Source organism: Penicillium chermesinum (assembly GCF_028974085.1).
Source record: "Penicillium chermesinum strain IBT 19713 chromosome Unknown utg000005l:1.0-4115287.0:1.0-4118363.0, whole genome shotgun sequence".
NCBI classification, from domain to species: Eukaryota; Fungi; Ascomycota; class Eurotiomycetes; order Eurotiales; family Aspergillaceae; genus Penicillium; species Penicillium chermesinum.
The window spans coordinates 1,082,845-1,100,388 of record NW_026695315.1 but is presented as its reverse complement, the minus strand read 5'-3'; the positions used below and the strand labels follow the sequence as shown (position 1 = coordinate 1,100,388).

Sequence of the window (17,544 nt, the reverse complement as noted above, 5' to 3'; positions counted from 1 at the left end):
TCTTATCATGTACTCCGGTGAATCAATCTTCATCAAGTTTCCTGCTTGACACTCAGTTCTAGAAAGTGACACCAATTTCCAACAAAATTCACCAGGATCGACTTTCGTGGCTTTTCCGCCAGATACTAGCAGAAAAAATCTCCTGGTTCTGTCTTTTCTCTTCTTACAACCACTCGACCTTCATAGCTTTGATTAGGTGTAGCTTGACCATCCCACTTCCACCAATTTCCGGCAAAACTCACCAGGATCGACTTTCGTGACTTTTCCGCCAGATACTAGCCAAAAAATTTTTACTGGTTCTGTATTTTCTCTTTTTACATCTACTCAACTATTATGTTGTCGTTTGCTGTAGTGTTAAAGCCCCGGTCATAGAATGTGACACCAAAATCTAGCAAAATCCACCAGGATCAACTTTCGTGGCTTTTCCGCCAGATACTAGCAGAAAAAATCTCCTGGTTCTGTCTTTTCTCTTCTTACATCTACTCAACCTTCATGGCGTCGTTTGCTGTAGCGTTACCTCGACATCAGATTCGGATTGAGTAGCTTGTGCTTGTAGATGAGATGCAGTGGGTGTTCATGCCTAGATACCCTGATGGGATTATCATCCTCACTCAAGTATGCGTTCTAGATAGCACGGCCGGCCATAGTGGCTCTTCGCCCAGTCAAAAAAAAAATGACCTTTCCACTTTCTGCATACAGCACCAATAAAGGATACCCATAAAGTCTGCATCAGGTGACAGCTCCATTTAGAAAATCTATCTGAGTTAGATTCGTCCACACCATATCTCTTGCTGGTGGGCATCATGACAGATTTGACAAGAATATATTAGGAAATCACCAGGAAAAGGTTCTAGATAGGCCTCGCCTTCCTAAACTCGATTTCAACTATTTCCAGGAATAGCTACCATGTTTTATGGTCCCGAATCATGCAATTCAGCGAGGGTAATCACTGCACTAGTACATTTCAACTAGATAAGTTGCTAGGAGAGTGGAGTGTAAAGGCGGGTTGAAAATAAAAGGGCCCCCGCTAGAAAGGAAAGGGCAAAAAAGCCAAAGCCCGAACAGAATGACTACCACGCCATGCTAAACAAAAGGGACTCATAGCTTGCTCTGCAAGTACTGGTTCTTGTTGAGCCAGGTCTCGACGTCCTCGCGGTCACGGTTGATCCAGTTAACCTTGGCGCGAATGGCATCAAGACTCTGGGAAACAGCGCGGTCGTATCCCTATGACTTATGTCAGTTACTTGCACGGAAGGAAGCGCCCATGGGGGGAATTCATACCTTAGTATCCTTAGATTTGAAGAAAGCATCGACCTCATCGAGCTGAGCTTGGGTAGAGAAACTGGCAGTAGTGAGCTGAACGACAGTGCCCAGCATACCAAGAGACGGGGGAAGACGCTTGTAGATCTCATCCCAGTTCTCCTTGAGCCAAGTCCAGCGGGCCTGGATACCGGCAGTGTGGTTGCGGAGGCCACCCAGGGGCATGTAGATGTCCTGGTTCTTGACCTCGCCGCTGGTAGCCAGATCAAGGGTACGCTTGATGAGCTCAGGGTCTTCGGCAGCACCGAGACAGCGGAGAGCAGTGGTCTTCTCGTCGGAAGTAGGGGCATTGCGGAAGCGATCAAGGATAACCTCGTACTCCTTAGAACCACCGTTCTTCAGGACGATAGTGAAGACACTGCCGCGGATGTTGGGGTGGATGGCGGAGATATCGCCTGCAGCGAAACGAGCAAACATGTCTTGAGCAGCCTTAACCACAACGGGGTCCTCGGCTAGACCGGCGGCGCCAAACATGAGGGCCTTGAGCTGCTGAAGAATGTGGCCGTCACTCTCGGAGAACTCCCAGCCGACCTCGTGGGCCTTGGCGCTAACCAGGGCACGCTGGAAGCTCTTCAGAGCATCCTTAGTCTTCTGGTCCTCGAATAGCCAAGCAGCACGGAGGCCTCCAATACGAGTCAAAATTTCATTCCAAACGACGAATTCGGACTCAGTGTCCAGTCCCTGGAGCAGAGAAAGCAGACCGGAAGTCTTCTGGTATCCGGAAGCAGCCAGGGCACCAGAGTCCGCAATCATACCGGCACGATCTTCAACAGTGAGCAGGCCATCGCGAGCAGCCTTGGCGAGCTTGGCAAGACGCTCTGGGGAGTAGGAGGTGCGATAGATGGCGGAGTGGTCGGCATTGAGCTTGTAGAAATCAAGGTCGGGAACCTTGAACTCCTTCTCACGCTCAGTGAGCATGGTGTTTTCATCTATACCCTCCTTGCTGCGAAGACCGAGCATGACGGGGTAGAGACTTGATCCTCCTCGGGCTTGACGTCGCCAGTGCGGAGGAATCGGTTCTGCTTTAGGCTGATAGAGGACGTGGCGGGGTTTTCAGTCACACTGACGACAGGAAACCCGACATTCTTGGTCCAGACGTCCATGACAGACTGGACTGGCTTGCCGCTGGCATCACCCAGGGCGGACCATAGATCACCAGTCTCGGTGTTTCCGTAGGCGTGCTTCTTAATGTAATTGCGAACGCCCTGCAGGAAGACATCCTCACCAAGATATTTGGAGATCATACGCAGGACAGATGATCCCTTCGAGTAAGAAATGGCATCGAAGATCTGGTTGATCTCATCGGCACGCTTGACGGGAACCTCGATAGGGTGACTGCTACGAAGTGAGTCAAGAGACAGAGCGCTCTGCAAGTTATCAATGACATAGGTCTGCCACACCTTCCACTCTGGGTAGAAGACGTTGCAAGAGTACCACGACATCCATGTAGCGAAACCCTCGTTGAGCCACAGACCATCCCAGAAGTCCATAGTCACCAAGTTACCGAACCATTGGTGCGCCAATTCGTGCTGGACAGTCTCGGCAATTCGCTCCTTGCGAGAAGCGCCGGCTGTCTTCTCATCCAACAGGACATCGACGATACGGTATGTGATCAGACCCCAGTTCTCCATAGCCCCCGCGCTGAAGTCGGGCACTGCCACCATATCCATCTTCGGCAAAGGGAACTCGCTATCGAAAGCCTTCTCATAGAACGCGAGAGTCTTTGCAGCGAGCTCGAGAGAGAAGCGTCCGTGCTCAATGTCCTGGTCAGGTGTGGCGTAGACACGGACTGGGACGCGGAAGTTGTTTGTTTCCACGTATTTCAGATGGCCCACAATAAAAGCAACTAGATAAGTGGACATCAGAGGCGAGGTGTTGAACTTGACAGCCTTCTTCGCACCGCCCTGGACGTCGGTTTCAGAAGCAACGTCCATGTTACTCAGACAAGTCATGCCCTTATCAGCGACCAAAGTAACCGTGAACTTGGCCTTAAGAGCAGGCTCGTCAAAGCAAGGGAAAGCACGGCGAGCGTCGGTGGGCTCCATCTGAGTTGAAGCAATGTATTTGGTCTCCCCATTTTCTTGGTATGAAGAACGGTAGAAACCGGCCATGTTGTCGTTCAAGATGCCTGAGAAGTTGAGCTTCAGCTGGGCACTCGACCCCGCAGATAACGCTTGAGGGAACTTGATCGTTGAGGTCTGGGCATCTTTGTTTGTGGAGATTTGAGGCTTCGATTCGACCACCGTGCCATTAGAGGAGACGACTGCATCATGGATCTTGAGCTCGTTGGTGTTGAGAGAGATGAAGTCGGTGTCTTCGTTCACATGGAGGCTATTCATGACAGGTCAGCGGTGCCAGCGAAATGGTAATTCGCCGGGTGTGTCATACTCAATCGTGACAGTTCCGTCGTAAGTAAACTTTTCAAAGTTGGGTTCCAGAGTCAAATCGTAATGGACTGGCTTGACGTTGGTGGGCAAGACCTCGCGGCCCTGCACATTGGTCGAGCCAGATACGCCGTCGCGTCGTGAGATGCACATCCTGCGATAGGAACAGTATCTTTTGGGGATATGGGGAAGGGGAAAGGAGCTCAGGCGAGTTGGCTTAAGAGCAGGCGCTGAGCGAGGGGCGGAGGCAAAGAGGGGGAGGGGTGATCTGGCAGATAGAAGCGGTGGCTTTGCTTTGGATTGAAGCAGCGCTCGCGTGGAGAAACGTCGCATCGGGGAACGGTGTCGGGAACAACCCCAATTGGACCTGGAAACAAAGAAAGTGACAAGCACGGGGAACCCCTCCGAGCTATATAATACACGGTATTAAAAAATATATCTATATTAGTACAATTGAAACAATGAAAACCGCCTCGAAGGGGATCGAGGCTGTTCGAGGATACCCGTAAGAAATAAATGCCGCGGCAAAACTGCAGGGCGGTGAAACGCCATTGGCCTTCCGCTTTTTTTCTTTCTTTGTTCCCTTTTTCTTTCCAACCACGCAAGTCTTACCCAGCGTATGCCCAATCTTGACGGCACTCGACTGTGGAGCAGCCCTGCTTCGGTAGATGCTCCTCTCTTGCAAGATCGTGCCTCCAGCCAGTTTGAGGGGCCCATGATAGCTTTGCTACCCCGTGAATGGGCATCCATAGAGTTCTGGGACATACCTAGCCCTTATTAGTTTCATTGGAAGTCGAATGCATCAAATCTTTAGAATAAATCATATGCACCGTAGAATGAGATGGCCACCATCTACTCACACAATTTCATGCATTTGCAAGTTGCAGGATATCTTCTGGTCCCTGTTCTGGATCGCAATAATCGCATGTCTTCCGCGTAGACTGGATCAGAATGTCTACGTCGCTACTCAATGCCTCAGACGGTCATAATCCAAGTTATCGGCCCTGTTAAATGATTTGGAGACTTAGAAATCTGGTCAGATCAGCAAGTTCGCTAGTCCGATCATCTGCCAGCGGAGGTTGGCCAGACCAGCCCCATGGTCGATAGACATGTCTATCGCTATTAGCTCACAGCCGAAAGAGCAGATGCAAAGTCATATCATCAAAGGCAGTGAGTATTCGTATATGAGAGACATTTTTAGAGCAAAAAGCATAACAATGTCCTTCTAAGGTACTTTTAAAGCAACCACAGAATCACGCGATGGCCTAGGATTCCATCAGGGACTCCAAGGTCCTCCATTGATATCCGTTCCACCTCCCATTATGGCGGGACAATCGTGTTGAAGAAGCATTTCAACGAAGGCATATTTGGGGTTTAATAGTTGGCGTCTTCGCAAGTAGATCAGGCCTGAGCTCGGGTGCTTTAGGGCTTTGGGTATATACTAGAAATTTACTATCAATTCAACACTTTGCCCAGCTGCAAACGCCATCCCATTCTGTTCAATAAGGTGGATCAATTCTATACAGAGTTGACGCAGGATGCAGATACGCTTCGTATTCCACTTCTTGACCACCGTCCACATCATAATGATAGTGACCTCCCTTGCGAGCACCCTCAGTTTCAAAGCAATGCGTATGCTCCATGCGCAACCCCAGATTCTCGGGATCCGCACTATGAAAAACAGTCAAACATACGACCGGAGCTTCAAACAGATAGTACCGAATCCACTCATTTTCCAACTGCTTCCTGTCTCGAAAAGGAAGATCCTCTGGCCTCGGAAAGTCTGGCATAACATGAAACTTCGCCTTGCCCGATTTCAAAAGGAATACCCCACCAAGACTTATAGGTTTATCCTCCCCATAGTGGGCGCGCAGACCATCACGAATCACATTCGTAAAGTTGCCTTCCCCTGTCCGTGCACGAGCGGTGATTTTGATTACTGGGCCGGAGATCCCCTCGGATCCGTACAGATTCATCATTAGAGCGCAGTTTGTACTCGCTAGACTATGACACGCCGATGAGCCGTCTTCCTTTACTTCAGTCACGTGCGTGTTATTTTGCAGCTGAAGTGACCCTGGGTCCTCAAGGTTCCAGTTCTGCGACTCCGAAGTCCACGAGAAGTTCGGCGCGAGTTCGGCGTTGTGGCCGATATCTTGCCAGGGCGCTGCCCCCGCGCCGATCAGGAAGCCTTTCCTTGATGACATCTGCATGTCCTTCGCGATCGACAGCATGGAGTATTTTGCTTCCATGTTAGGCTGAGGGAAAAGATTTGGCTGGCCTCCAATATCGGCGACCTTTGCATTTCCCGAGAGGCCTGGCGCGGCCAGATTGAAGGGTGGTTGTCGGAGATCTGGACATTGGGCGACTATGGCAGTTGCGTGGGTGAAGTTTGACTGGAGGGACGTTTGGATGACGGTTGCCAGCTCAGTCAAGTCTGGAGTTTCCCTTGGGTGAGTTGTCACGCTCATTTCGAAAGTCTACCATAAAAATACTTTGGGACGAGAAGGAATGTCGAATCCAGATCCCCACGTGGCAGATGCTTAGAGCCCGCACGTCATCCGCCGGTTCAATAGCCGCTGATTCTCAATCTTGCATCGCTAACTAATTGCTAGAGGAAATTTTAGTTCGATGTTTTCTGATGAAACTTGGACCTGGCATTGACTACTGCGAAATGTTCAGCACGTTGACAGAACCGTCGTATCATTGCGCATTGTAGATTTCATTCAGGGAAAGATAGGATGATTTGGCATTCTGGATGCCTCCCACCCTATCAAAACATACCCCGTCTTTCGGTCAACAAGAGGCCGCCTAGTATGAAGGCGAACTTTATTTTCTCTAGCCTCAGACTTGATTCAAAAGTATTAAAGCATCCGATCATCCCATCATATATCCTCATTATCTGGCCACATAGTCATATCTCATAAGAGAACGAAAAAAAAAGGAAATGGGAAAACACAAGAGAGAAACTATAATCCACACGAAAGAGAACAAAAGATCATAAGGTGCATTCCTACCCCGTCTTAACAAACGCGCGTCTACACCACATAGTGTGGACGACTGCGACTCGAGCTCCTGTGACGATGATGCCCTGAGCTCGAGTGCCCCGTCGGGAACTATGGCTGCGTCGACGCACAGTCTCTTTCACAACAACCTCGCGCTCGCCCCGCGAATGCAGGAAAAGCGCCCAGAAGGCCGTCCACGAGAAGAAGATGATTTCCATAATGCCAATCGCAAAATTTGCCTTCAGCATCGAGCACGTTTTGTTGATAGACAAGTGCAGGTCATTATCGATGCGCGCGCCGTATGCGCCGAATGGGCCAAGCGAGACCCAGACCGAGCCGCCATCCCAGTGGGAGCAGTTCGCGTTCGCGATGAAACGCAGTTCGTAGACGCCTGCGATAAAAGCACCCATGAAGCACAGGTCGACGAAGGCGACGAAGAGGGGTGATCGCTTTGTTGAGGAGAAGCGGATCAGCGTATCTAGGGCCCAGAACACAGCGATTACGCTGACGATGAAAAGGACCAGAATGTACGGCGGGGTGAGGATATTGGCATCGAGGTAGCCGTTGACGAAGTAGGCCTAGTTTCGTCGTGTTAGATCAGGCCTTGTGGAGGCAAAATTGCGATCTGGACCTGAACTAGGGAGGATCTCAGATCGTGGGTAGGACTCACCATCATTCCAATGATGGGGATCAGGAAGACGATCTCCACCATACGGTTGAAGATGAAGAACAGGCTGCCAATCATCTTGCCGGCGTCGAGTAAAGCGTGGGAGGCGTGGTCTCAGGAATGCGACAAGGCGAGAGATAAGGCTTGGGTTGGGTTGCTCGGGTATGTATGTCCCAGTACCTGTTGTACGTCTAGTGCGCTCTGTACTCCTGGCTGGCAATAGCTACGCAAGCCTCATGCAGCGATCGGAGCGTAGAAGGTATTGCGATCGCAGCCTAGACAGATGCACGAGCTAGAAACGAAGGGATGCAGGAAGGAAAGTTGAGAAGGGTGCGACAGACGTAAAAAGCGTCATCGTCGCTGACGGCGGGGGAAGACGGCGGGGGGCTGGGCGAGTCACATTGGAGCGTAATTGGGTGGCTGGGGCAACCAGAGTCCTTCCTTTTTCTCTCGTCAATTACCGACGAGGCCCAGATCCGCGAGTCACTGTAGACTTGCTTGAATCGAGTATAGCGTTTGTTCCTTGGCAGCATATTTTAATGAATGTCTTGCATTTGTTGATCTTGTTAGTATAGCGTTGCAGCAGCAACGCTGGATCCCGCGGTGGAGTCGCCCATCAACCCAATGGGATTGGTTGCTTTTACTCCGTAGTCTCGATTCGCTATACTCTGCTTTCTAGGCCGAGGAAGCAGCTTTTCTACAGATCAATCATTCAAAGGGCTTAGCGCACTGAGCTCCTTTCTTTGCCTTTGCAAACTACATTATAATTTCAGTTCATGTTCCTTGCAGCGAAGATCTCCAAGCTACTCCGTGAAGTATAGTTAATTCCTCAAACGCCATGAAGCATTATTCTTCCGTTTGTCCGTACATGCGATAATTGAATATGCAATTTTTGCAATACAATGCCCAAGAAATACCCCCTAGACAGGTGAGCTTCAAGTCAGAAACGCTACGCTAAACATGACTAGATACCGTGGGCTGGATCAACCGCCCGCGGATCATGCACAGAATGTCCAACCACGACACCAGAAGATTCCAAATCATTGAGGCGCCCGGCAGGCGTCTGCGACGGATAGGCCGTATTAGCCTCAAAGGGTTGAGCATATGGATTACTCAGGGGAATTTGACCCATTGGATATCCACTCTGCATCTCATAACCATCACCAACATCTTCCTCACTGGAAGAGTAATTCCCGTCTGGGTGATGGTCATGCGAGCGCCGTGGATGAGCCCTTGAGGTGGGATCGTAGGCCTGGTTGGCGTAACCCGATGCGATAGGAAACGGAGCGGGCGATACGGAGCCCTCACGCGGGTGCAAGGCATCTAAACGTTCACTGTTTGGATCGCGAAGGTTCTCCGTACTACCAGCCAAAGGGGCGAATTGAGCGCCACCAGGCACGACAGGCTCCGTGCCCCAGGTGCGAATGGGGTAAGCCCGACCCTTGCGCCAGGACTCACTGAGAGGAGGAAAGTATTGGTGGTAAGAGAGGTAGGCGCATGCGATACCGAGCATACCCCCCCGTGATCACATCGAATGGGTGGTGGCGTGCGTCCATGATTCGAGAAACGGCGACCAGCGTCGCTGCGAGGAGCGGAACGGATACAAGGAGAGTCTTCCAAGTTTCACCACGTTGGTCCATGATATGGAACTTGCCACCGAGCCAGAGGGAGAGGTAAGTTAGACCGGCGAAAGAGGCTAAATCAGAATTAAAGTTAGCAATTTCCGAATGCCACATGGCTGGGTCAGAAATCTGCATCAGTGAGACTCACAGCTGCTATGTCCTAAATAATCATTAGTAAGTATTTCCTTTCGTGAGTTTTCTTCTTAGGTGCACTTACCAGATGGCCATGATCGGAACCCGTCCTTGATCAACGCTGGACTGCCCGTGCAAATAGTCGAGTTGGACAGCCCATAAGGGCTTAGGTCTGCACTCCCAGGGACAGGCTGACACCGATCGATAATATCCGGTCGTGGCTTGCCGCATGCATTCTTGAGAACCTGGGTAATCAAGAAAGCCAATGCCTGGGAGAGCAAAAGCCCAAGAATTCCACAATTTAGCTCCCATAGCCGATCCTTCCACCGCCACGGCCCACGCAGCTTGCGCTTCCCCGAGATCGGGTCTTGGGGTTTGTGATGGGAGAACAAGCCATCGAGGAGAAGTGTGTAGATCGCGATCACGACGAGGGGGAAAGCACCGGAGATGCACAGCGCATACTGGATCGGGATGCGTTCGTGGACCGCGTACGGATACTGGAGGGTGTAGTTCCTGAGGGAAAAATGTTGATGGTACGGTTCGACCGAGTCGAGGATCCAAAAACCAATAACGCAGGCACTATGTGATTCCAAGCAAAGTCAGTGACGAAACTCTCGCAATCGCGGGGACGGAACGGGGACTGACATCAAGATCACATAGTCGAAGATGTAGCTGGAGGATTTGGTTAGTGGCAGGAAGTCAATTCCGCGGGGGTCAAAGGAACCCACGAAATCACCACGCGCGGCCGAAGCCGGCGTTTTGAGAAGGGTAGTTTGCTCGGAATTTCCATGCGGACATGAAGCTCTTCACCGGAGCAGGTGTAACAGGAAAACTCGAAGTTGGGAACTCGAATTTGAACATTCGAAAGTCGCGTGTGCAGGGCGAGACCAATAAAGTCACGGTGCGCAATGGCGCAGCTTGGCGCTACAGGGCAGGCGTACGTGCAAAACGGGGGCCCACCGATTAGACATACTAAGCCCCTTTTCTCTCTAGATACGGTGGCGGAGCTCAGCTTTGATCCCGATCTCTGTCCCTTGTTAAGGGTCTTGTAGTAAATTGTGGGGGGGGTCTCCAGGCCAGTGACAGACTGCGCAAGTTCTGTTGGTCTAGACATTCAGGCTGGCGCCCGCGGGCGCTGCGCCGCCGGGCCTAGACGCAGATCTTCATCTTGAAACCGCCGTAGACTGGAGCGTCTCTACGAGTTCTAGTAATAGCAATAACTTGGCCTGAAGTGAGACTGTCATTTCTCCAAAAATGATGCCTTTTCCATCTAATTCCCACTGCTTTACATCATATTCCATTCGCGGTCCTTTGCTAGTTACTACATACTTCAGTGCCTAATTTCTTAGCGTGGGTTAGGCTTCTAGGCGGCGGCTGATCCATCCTAGTTTAGGCAGCATAATTTTGTCACATCTAACACCTGGATTCAAAACTAATGACTGCAGCTACCCTGTCCGCAACATAGTCTCCATATTGAGGTCCGTTTCAAGAATTTTGTCAGTGAAGCCTCATTCTTAGTCTCCGCCCAAGTCGCTGTGTGATGCACTAGTGTCTTGTCTACAACCCCCGAAAGATGGATGTTAGACACGGCGAATCTGGCGCAGATAAGGCGCCTGGACGACAGGTCTCGAAATTCCACCTGCTACTTGCCCTCTGTCGGAATATTAAGATAACCACCAGCTGGTTTTGGCACACCGAGGCAAGTTTTCAATACTGCGTACAAAGAGTCATCCAATCCAACGCTCTCATGCAGCAGATCCGTGTTAAGTTGGTTCTCCTGCCATTTTGTTTTTTAACAAAATATATTACGATCATTCAAGTCATCCAGTTCCTTTTAGGCATAGTCGTGTTACTTTTCAGTCACTGCAGGCTAGTTCGTCAAGAACGAAGCTTTAGCCTGACAGAAACATGTAGCCACTGGCAAAATCTTGCCGAAGGACAACCATAAACACGCTAAACGAGTGGATGAAGTACTTCCAGAACAGCATAGACGACAGCTCAATGATGGCCTATTATGGAACAAGCAAGCGCGCTAGCTCAACTCGGGACTGGCATGGCAAGACTCAATGAATATATTTAGCGAATCAACGCTCCCTAGACGGATCGGTGCGCATGTGGCCAAGCTAAAGAGACCGCGAAGCACTTCCTATTTGACGTCGGAACTGGGCTGCGCACCGGGTGGAACTGCTACAATGTACCGACATATACCGGGAAATATCTCCTTTTCGGGAGGGAATTGCCTTCTGATGACCAGAAATGCACTTCGGACTTGGAAGCCTCAATAGGGTTCGCTGTCGCAACAGGCCGATTCGGGGCCACTTAACCGTACGGATGAAAACACATCAACCCCGTTTTCTAATCTAATTACCAACGACTTGGCGATCCATGTGGTAGATGCACTTCAACTGCCGAAAATAGAAGTTCGGACATTGGGAGAGCCGCATTGAAGACATCTACTAAGAGAACTACTACATATTTTGCCTAGATTTTGATTAGTCGTGCTCCTTACTGTTTCCTCTTGGGAAAAAGGCGAGTCTTTATTACTTGTGTTAGATTCGCTCAGTATATAATAATATATCCCTTCATCCACAACAAATTCCTGGCTTTGCTTCCTAGTTATTTACATCCTACCTAAGTTCAAATGACGACCACCCTCTCCTCACCCGTCTTCACATGTCCTCCCATAGTGTGTCCTAGGCTGGCATTTACCCAGGCCAACATCGCAAGATCACCCGCTCTTCGTCTCGCGTACAGCATACTACAGCAGCCGTCATAACACCTTTCAAGGTCTGCAAAGCCCCCCTGAGAAAATCTCATCCACAAAATGGTGCCTCGGCCCTTAGCCCTGGTGCTGACGCAGACGTATAAGAACCGCCATTCCTGAGAACAATTCTGAATCCCGCATTATAGCCTTTCGATCCGCATTCCCTAGCGAAATCTGATATCCTTGTCTCTGCGGTGGGACTCATCTTGCTCGTCGCATGAGTTGCCCACGACAAACATGAGCTGCTGCTGTACCAAGTGATACATGCAGAACACATCCTCTCACCGAGTCTCTTGCCATTATTAACTTCCTTGAGTCCAGCAAGGATCTGTCAGAAGCTGAAACAGAGCCAACCCCAGAGACGAAGCTGGCAATCCCATGTACGCCCCGCAGCAAGCAAATCTGATGCCGCCACCGGGGTCGTTACGGTCGCATTAGGTCCTTTTCGACAGACCGTCTTCATTGATGAAGGCAGAGTAGTAGCTCCGTAGAGCATCTTGTTCGTCCATTAAGGTGTCGATTGTGTAGAGTGTGAAATCGACGCCAGTCACCCGATCGGTATAATCACCCGCATTGAATAACGTAACTTCAGACTGAGTATCTATAGACTGTGCGAGAGCACCTGGAAAGAATAACCTCAGCAGTACAAAGCACACAGTCATGGTGATGAAGCCAATGACTGTTTTTGCGACAAAGGTTTGAAAATCTTTGCTGTCATCCCGCCGCTTCGGGACATTGGAGTCGCTCATTATGCTCTTGAGGCTCAGTAATCTTTCTTTTTGATGAATGAGAGAAATATCAAAGGCGAGAGAGGAATAAGAGTGCAGGGGACTAGGAAATGGCTTCCTGGCTTTATAGGCGTCCAGCTATCCTCAACCGATGCACTTACTGTAACATAACAGGGAATAAAAAACAAGAAATTTGGAGGCCTCGGACTCCGGAGTGCCCACTTATCTATACACGTGGATAAAGTTTGTGTAAAGAATACAACATCCACTTCGACGCTAGAGACATTTTCTTTTTGGTAAGATTCATGAGTCTGTGAAATATAGACCCCTACCATGTTAGACATCATCTTACTACCATTTTGCCTCGACTATTTAGAAAGACGCGTTGGAAACCCCTTCCTATTAAACGTAGATTATGATAGTGGCTGGATCAGCGAGCATATGGATATGGCAAGTTGGAAAGGCCGTTAAGAGAGTAGACGGAGAGAAGCGGAGCAGGGTTCTTTTGATGTTATACTAGGCAGCAGTTCCAACCGCCCCACTACAGGGGACATGCTGTTGGGTGGTTCTTTGTTTGATTCTTACTTGATCGGGAAGGGAGACAGGGGGGAAGGAGGGGAAGCGAGGGAATGAGGCGATTATTGTGGATAATATCTTACAGATACCATACATTTTAGCGGTAAATTTCTTTTTTAAAAAAGCAAAACGGACAGGACTTTTTAGATGGACCTCCGTAGCCCAATCATGGAAAGTCATACTAATACACGAACAGAACGAGGCTTTTTTTTTGCACCAAGCGGATTTGAATCGCTGGGGGTTTTGCTTCTCAGCCGCAAAGCACAGATCTAACGGTCTGGACCCGTACATATCTTCCGGTGATGAACACGTATCAAATGTGGGGTCAAACCACACCTTCCGAGATCATCTTGTTGACAAAGTTCAATCCATATACCTTTGGATAATGCTCTCAACAAGCGGTGATGTAAAGACCGAGACTAGAAGAATCAATTAGTGAAAACTCATATCACCAGGGTAGACTAGACTTACGGAGAAGGATTCCAGTCCTCGAAGAAATGGAGATAGGTGCTTCCCGCATTCTTAATCTCATAGCCAACGGCCTGTCCAGCCGGGCAAGAGAAAGTGTTCACGACGTATGAGTGACCAGGGGAGATAGTGATATCCCCAAAGTCGTGGGAAACAGAGGGCGCATTGTTGTATGTAGTGGAAGTGCTGGCTGTGGCAGACAGCTGGGAAATATCAATCTTGCCGTCGCCGATGAAAGTGTAATCCGATGTCTCGAGATCAGCCTTTTGGGGGAACAAGAACACCAAGTTGCAACTCTTGCCAGAGTAGTTCTGCGGAATATCGAAGTTGAAGAGAACGGAGGTGTGGTTGCTGATTGTGGCGAAGTATTGGGTGCCATAGGCAGTATCAGGAGACGAGGAGTTGATCGGCACAACCAAGTGCGGGTATTGGTAGTTACTCTTGTCCGTAGCCAGGGTTGTCAAACAAGCTCCTCCGGAAGACTGGGTAGAGCTTGGCTTTGCAGAGCTAGTAGATGCATTTCCATATGGGGCAACAACAGCACTAGTGGATAGAACCGCGGCCGAGCTTGTCGAGTGTGGGACGCCGCCAGGACTAGAGGAGGGTGCAGTGCTAGAGGGACCCTGAGAGCCTCCCCCGCCGCCGACGGGACTGGACGGTGTAGACGTACCAGCCGGCCCTGGCGCAGATGGGTGAATGCTGCTATTCGAAGAGGGATGGGCGGAAGGTACAGACGGAGGGGTACCACCTCCACCGATGATAGGGATGACTGGCGGAGTACCTCCGGTTGTGGATGGCTGTGGACTAGCACTACTACCACCGCCTCCTCCAGCAGGTCCAGAAGGCTGGCTTCCACCTCCACCGCTGGCAACGCCACTACCGGTGCTAGACGGTGCAGGCGTGCCGGCGGGTCCTGCTTCGGATGAATGACTACCTGCAGTCGAAGAAGGAGAAGTTGGAGGTACCGATGGAGAAGTACCACCACCTCCTCCAGCAGGTCCAGAAGGCTGGCTTGCACCTCCGCCTCCGCCGGAGCCACCTGGAGCTGGAGCTGGAGCTGGAGCGCCGGTACTGGGGCAGTTGCAAGCAGCTGTCACGGTAACAGTGCTCATGATGGTAGTTGTAGAAGGAGCAGAGCCGGAGCCACTTGACCCTCCAGGCCCTCCGGGGCTTCCTCCTCCAGGGCTTCCTCCTCCAGGGCTTCCCCCTCCTGGGCTTCCTCCTCCAACTGCTCCTCCTCCTCCTCCGGGCTGGCCGGGAGACCCTCCTCCTCCACCGGGCCCACTAGCACCGGATCCCGAGCAAGAATCGGCTTTCATCTGAATATTCTTGCACTGGGTCACAGAAGTGCTGTTGGTAGTATAGATGTTACGACCTCCATTTTGGCCTGTCTCGCAAGCAATGAAAGAAGGGTTGCCGTGATACTCAACCTGGCCCGATGAGCTAATTGAGAAGCCGATGGTGGCATTCTTACCAGCATCGCACTGGAACTGGGTGGTCTCGGCTGTCATTTGATCAGTTATGTGATGGATATTATATGTATTGAAGAGAACGTACCAGTTAAGATACAGCCACGACCAGCGCTGTCAGTGATACCACCATTTTGGTCGATGCAGTACGTGGATGCCGGAAGACTTGTGTCACCGACACGATTCTGGCCATCACTGATCTGACCCAGGGTGCCGTTCACTTCGCCAGTAACACTCAGATGGAAGCAGCATCCATTGCTACGCCCAACCAATGCGTTGGTGCCAGTAATAAGAGCCGCAAGTGCGACGAATCCCCTCATAGTAACAGAGAAGGCGATATGTAGGTTTTTATTGAAAAGACTGCGAACAAAAATTAAGCGAGAAAGCAAGCTTCTTTTGCTATTTACCCGTAGGCGCCTTTTTGGGGGTCTGAAGTGACAGAAAGAAATGCAGAGAAGTTTGGTCCGGGGGCGCGGGATATACTTATAAAAGCCGGTGGTTATAACCAGTATTACGCAGCTGGGTCCATAATCGAGGATGGTGAACGGCGAATGAATCCGGTTTGTTTTCGCTAAGAGGGGAATAGCAGTAAGACGAGTTGCAGCTTCTGTTGGCCTCTCAGGATTGAGTACCAGGCAAGATGACCGTGGATTGAGCTGTGGGCCTGTACCTGTCTGGCCGAACCAGCCGGATAGCCATCCGTTGATTTGGGAGAAACGTCATTCTCAACTCTGTCAACGTGAAAGAAATGGACAGTCGCTGACCAATGCAGCTACACAGTGGTGGGAGGCTCCTCGAGGCTCCCCGGGGCTGCAGAACTGCAAAATGAGCGTGTCAGCAATCTGGATTTTCTCCCATGAGCGTCTGAGGTATGGGTGAAACATCATTTCCTCAAATAGAGCATATGATATCAAGTGGAGCAATATGGACCTGAATCGCTTTCGTCCCCGTAGCTCTCGGATGGTACGGATGATGGGGCTGGCTGGGATGGGCCTCCCAACTTGGATCAGACAAGTGGAAGCATACTCTGGGGGATGTTATTATTTCATATCTTGATAGCGGAATCAAGCAAACATTGAGCTTTTTCTACAAGCTCTATCTCAGATTAAGGCAATTAACACAACTCCAACAGCAACTAGTATCCACGATCCGGGAGTTCAAAAACTGGGTCCATTTCCCGTCAATGACAACAACTCTCCAATAATGTCGTTCCTGTGCCTTATTCGTACCCGCAGAGCAATGGGATTGGATCGGATTTTGAAACGCCGGAACTTAATCAGCAGTCCCAGTGAAAAGTGGGCCTTGTCTATACCTCAGCCAACAGTGATCCATACTATTTATATATCCTTGGGTCGACCCAGCAAGCAAATCCAGGCGCGCGCAATGATTGACTCGTGGTGATTATTGTCCTCGGTCCTCGCTAAAATAAAGAGGCGAGTATCGGATGGTCTAAGGGAGCCACCCCATCACTGCGAATTTATTGGAGTCACCCGGACGTCATTGGGCCCGTTACTTCAGGCCTGGTGGAAACATCCATCATAAACCGCCTTGTGCGGAGCTTGCGTACCAGCTCTCTAACGGGTTTGACGCGTGTCATCGTCTAGATCGATTGGACTGCCGATCAAAAGACACAATTTTTCATGTTGAGTTCCTAGAATACCTTCCACAACGAGCAGCTAATTATAGCTAGACCTATAAATAAGATCAAAATTCGACCAAGTTCAGGGCAACTTGATCTACTCCACAGGCGTACTGTTGTGCTTGAAAGTGAGATCAATCGCCAGGATGCTAGTTGTCATACTATCTCGTAAGAGCTGGAATCTTGAGTGGTTCGCCACCGAAAGTTGACAGCGAAGGCCTCCCAAGTGGCTCGCTACCAAGTTTTTGTTTTATTTCGTTTTGATTATTGTTGCCTTGCACTTCCATATCCCGTACGATCTATAGTGAAAGTAGTCTTATACTTCGTCAAAATCCTTACCAAGGCAGAACCATTTTCCATCGTTATTCATCGTTACATAATTCAGATTGGGCAAAACGAATTCCACTACTGTCCCTCTCGTCACGTATGTCACATATGAGACTCGTGCTACTTGCAAGCTGAATCGGGTAGGAAGTAGCCCCTTGGCGGGCATCCTAGAAGGTATATCCTTGGAAGATATAACCGTGGTAACCTTCGGAAGGTCGCCAAGCAGGTGCAATGAATCCTTTCGCTTACATATAGTAGGGAATTATAAGGTTTGTCAAAAGAGCTTCCACCTTTGGTCCCCGGTCAGCTTGCCGGCATGGACATTGATCATCATGATGCTAATATTGCTTCGATAATTTCCAAGCAGCTTGAAGGATCGGCCCGTAAGTATCGTATATCTCCCAGTGGTTTATCCAAGCTTCGAACTTCAAATTAAGCCGCTGAGC

The 17,544-nt window shown here is 50.1% G+C and overlaps 6 protein-coding genes across 6 annotated transcripts; all 6 read right to left on the bottom strand.

Moving 5' to 3' along the window:
* Nucleotides 1-1,098: 1,098 nt before the first annotated feature.
* Nucleotides 1,099-3,857, bottom strand: N7468_006562 (M1 family metallopeptidase; the record flags this gene model as incomplete). Its single annotated transcript, XM_058475858.1, has 4 exons — nucleotides 1,099-1,224; nucleotides 1,282-2,349; nucleotides 2,388-3,651; nucleotides 3,709-3,857. 4 exons carry the CDS (start codon nucleotides 3,855-3,857, stop codon nucleotides 1,099-1,101), a joined length of 2,607 nt encoding a protein of 868 aa, XP_058328748.1.
* A 1,346-nt stretch (nucleotides 3,858-5,203) lies between these two features.
* On the bottom strand, nucleotides 5,204-6,172 carry N7468_006561 (uncharacterized protein; the record flags this gene model as incomplete). The annotated part of the gene is made up of 1 exon (XM_058475857.1): nucleotides 5,204-6,172. One exon carries the CDS (start codon nucleotides 6,170-6,172, stop codon nucleotides 5,204-5,206), a length of 969 nt encoding a protein of 322 aa, XP_058328747.1.
* A 542-nt stretch (nucleotides 6,173-6,714) lies between these two features.
* On the bottom strand, nucleotides 6,715-7,451 carry N7468_006560 (uncharacterized protein; the record flags this gene model as incomplete). Its single annotated transcript, XM_058475856.1, has 2 exons — nucleotides 6,715-7,284; nucleotides 7,344-7,451. 2 exons carry the CDS (start codon nucleotides 7,449-7,451, stop codon nucleotides 6,715-6,717), a joined length of 678 nt encoding a protein of 225 aa, XP_058328746.1.
* An 886-nt stretch (nucleotides 7,452-8,337) lies between these two features.
* Nucleotides 8,338-9,988, bottom strand: N7468_006559 (phosphatase PAP2 family protein; the record flags this gene model as incomplete). Its single annotated transcript, XM_058475855.1, has 6 exons — nucleotides 8,338-8,830; nucleotides 8,889-9,069; nucleotides 9,144-9,155; nucleotides 9,213-9,706; nucleotides 9,773-9,799; nucleotides 9,864-9,988. The coding sequence occupies 6 exons, from the start codon at nucleotides 9,986-9,988 to the stop codon at nucleotides 8,338-8,340; spliced, it is 1,332 nt and encodes a 443-aa protein (XP_058328745.1).
* Nucleotides 9,989-12,325: 2,337 nt separating this feature from the next.
* On the bottom strand, nucleotides 12,326-12,640 carry N7468_006558 (uncharacterized protein; the record flags this gene model as incomplete). Its single annotated transcript, XM_058475854.1, has 1 exon — nucleotides 12,326-12,640. The coding sequence occupies one exon, from the start codon at nucleotides 12,638-12,640 to the stop codon at nucleotides 12,326-12,328; it is 315 nt and encodes a 104-aa protein (XP_058328744.1).
* A 1,022-nt stretch (nucleotides 12,641-13,662) lies between these two features.
* Nucleotides 13,663-15,174, bottom strand: N7468_006557 (putative GPI anchored cell wall protein; the record flags this gene model as incomplete). The annotated part of the gene is made up of 1 exon (XM_058475853.1): nucleotides 13,663-15,174. The coding sequence occupies one exon, from the start codon at nucleotides 15,172-15,174 to the stop codon at nucleotides 13,663-13,665; it is 1,512 nt and encodes a 503-aa protein (XP_058328743.1).
* Between the last annotated feature and the right edge of the window lie 2,370 nt (nucleotides 15,175-17,544).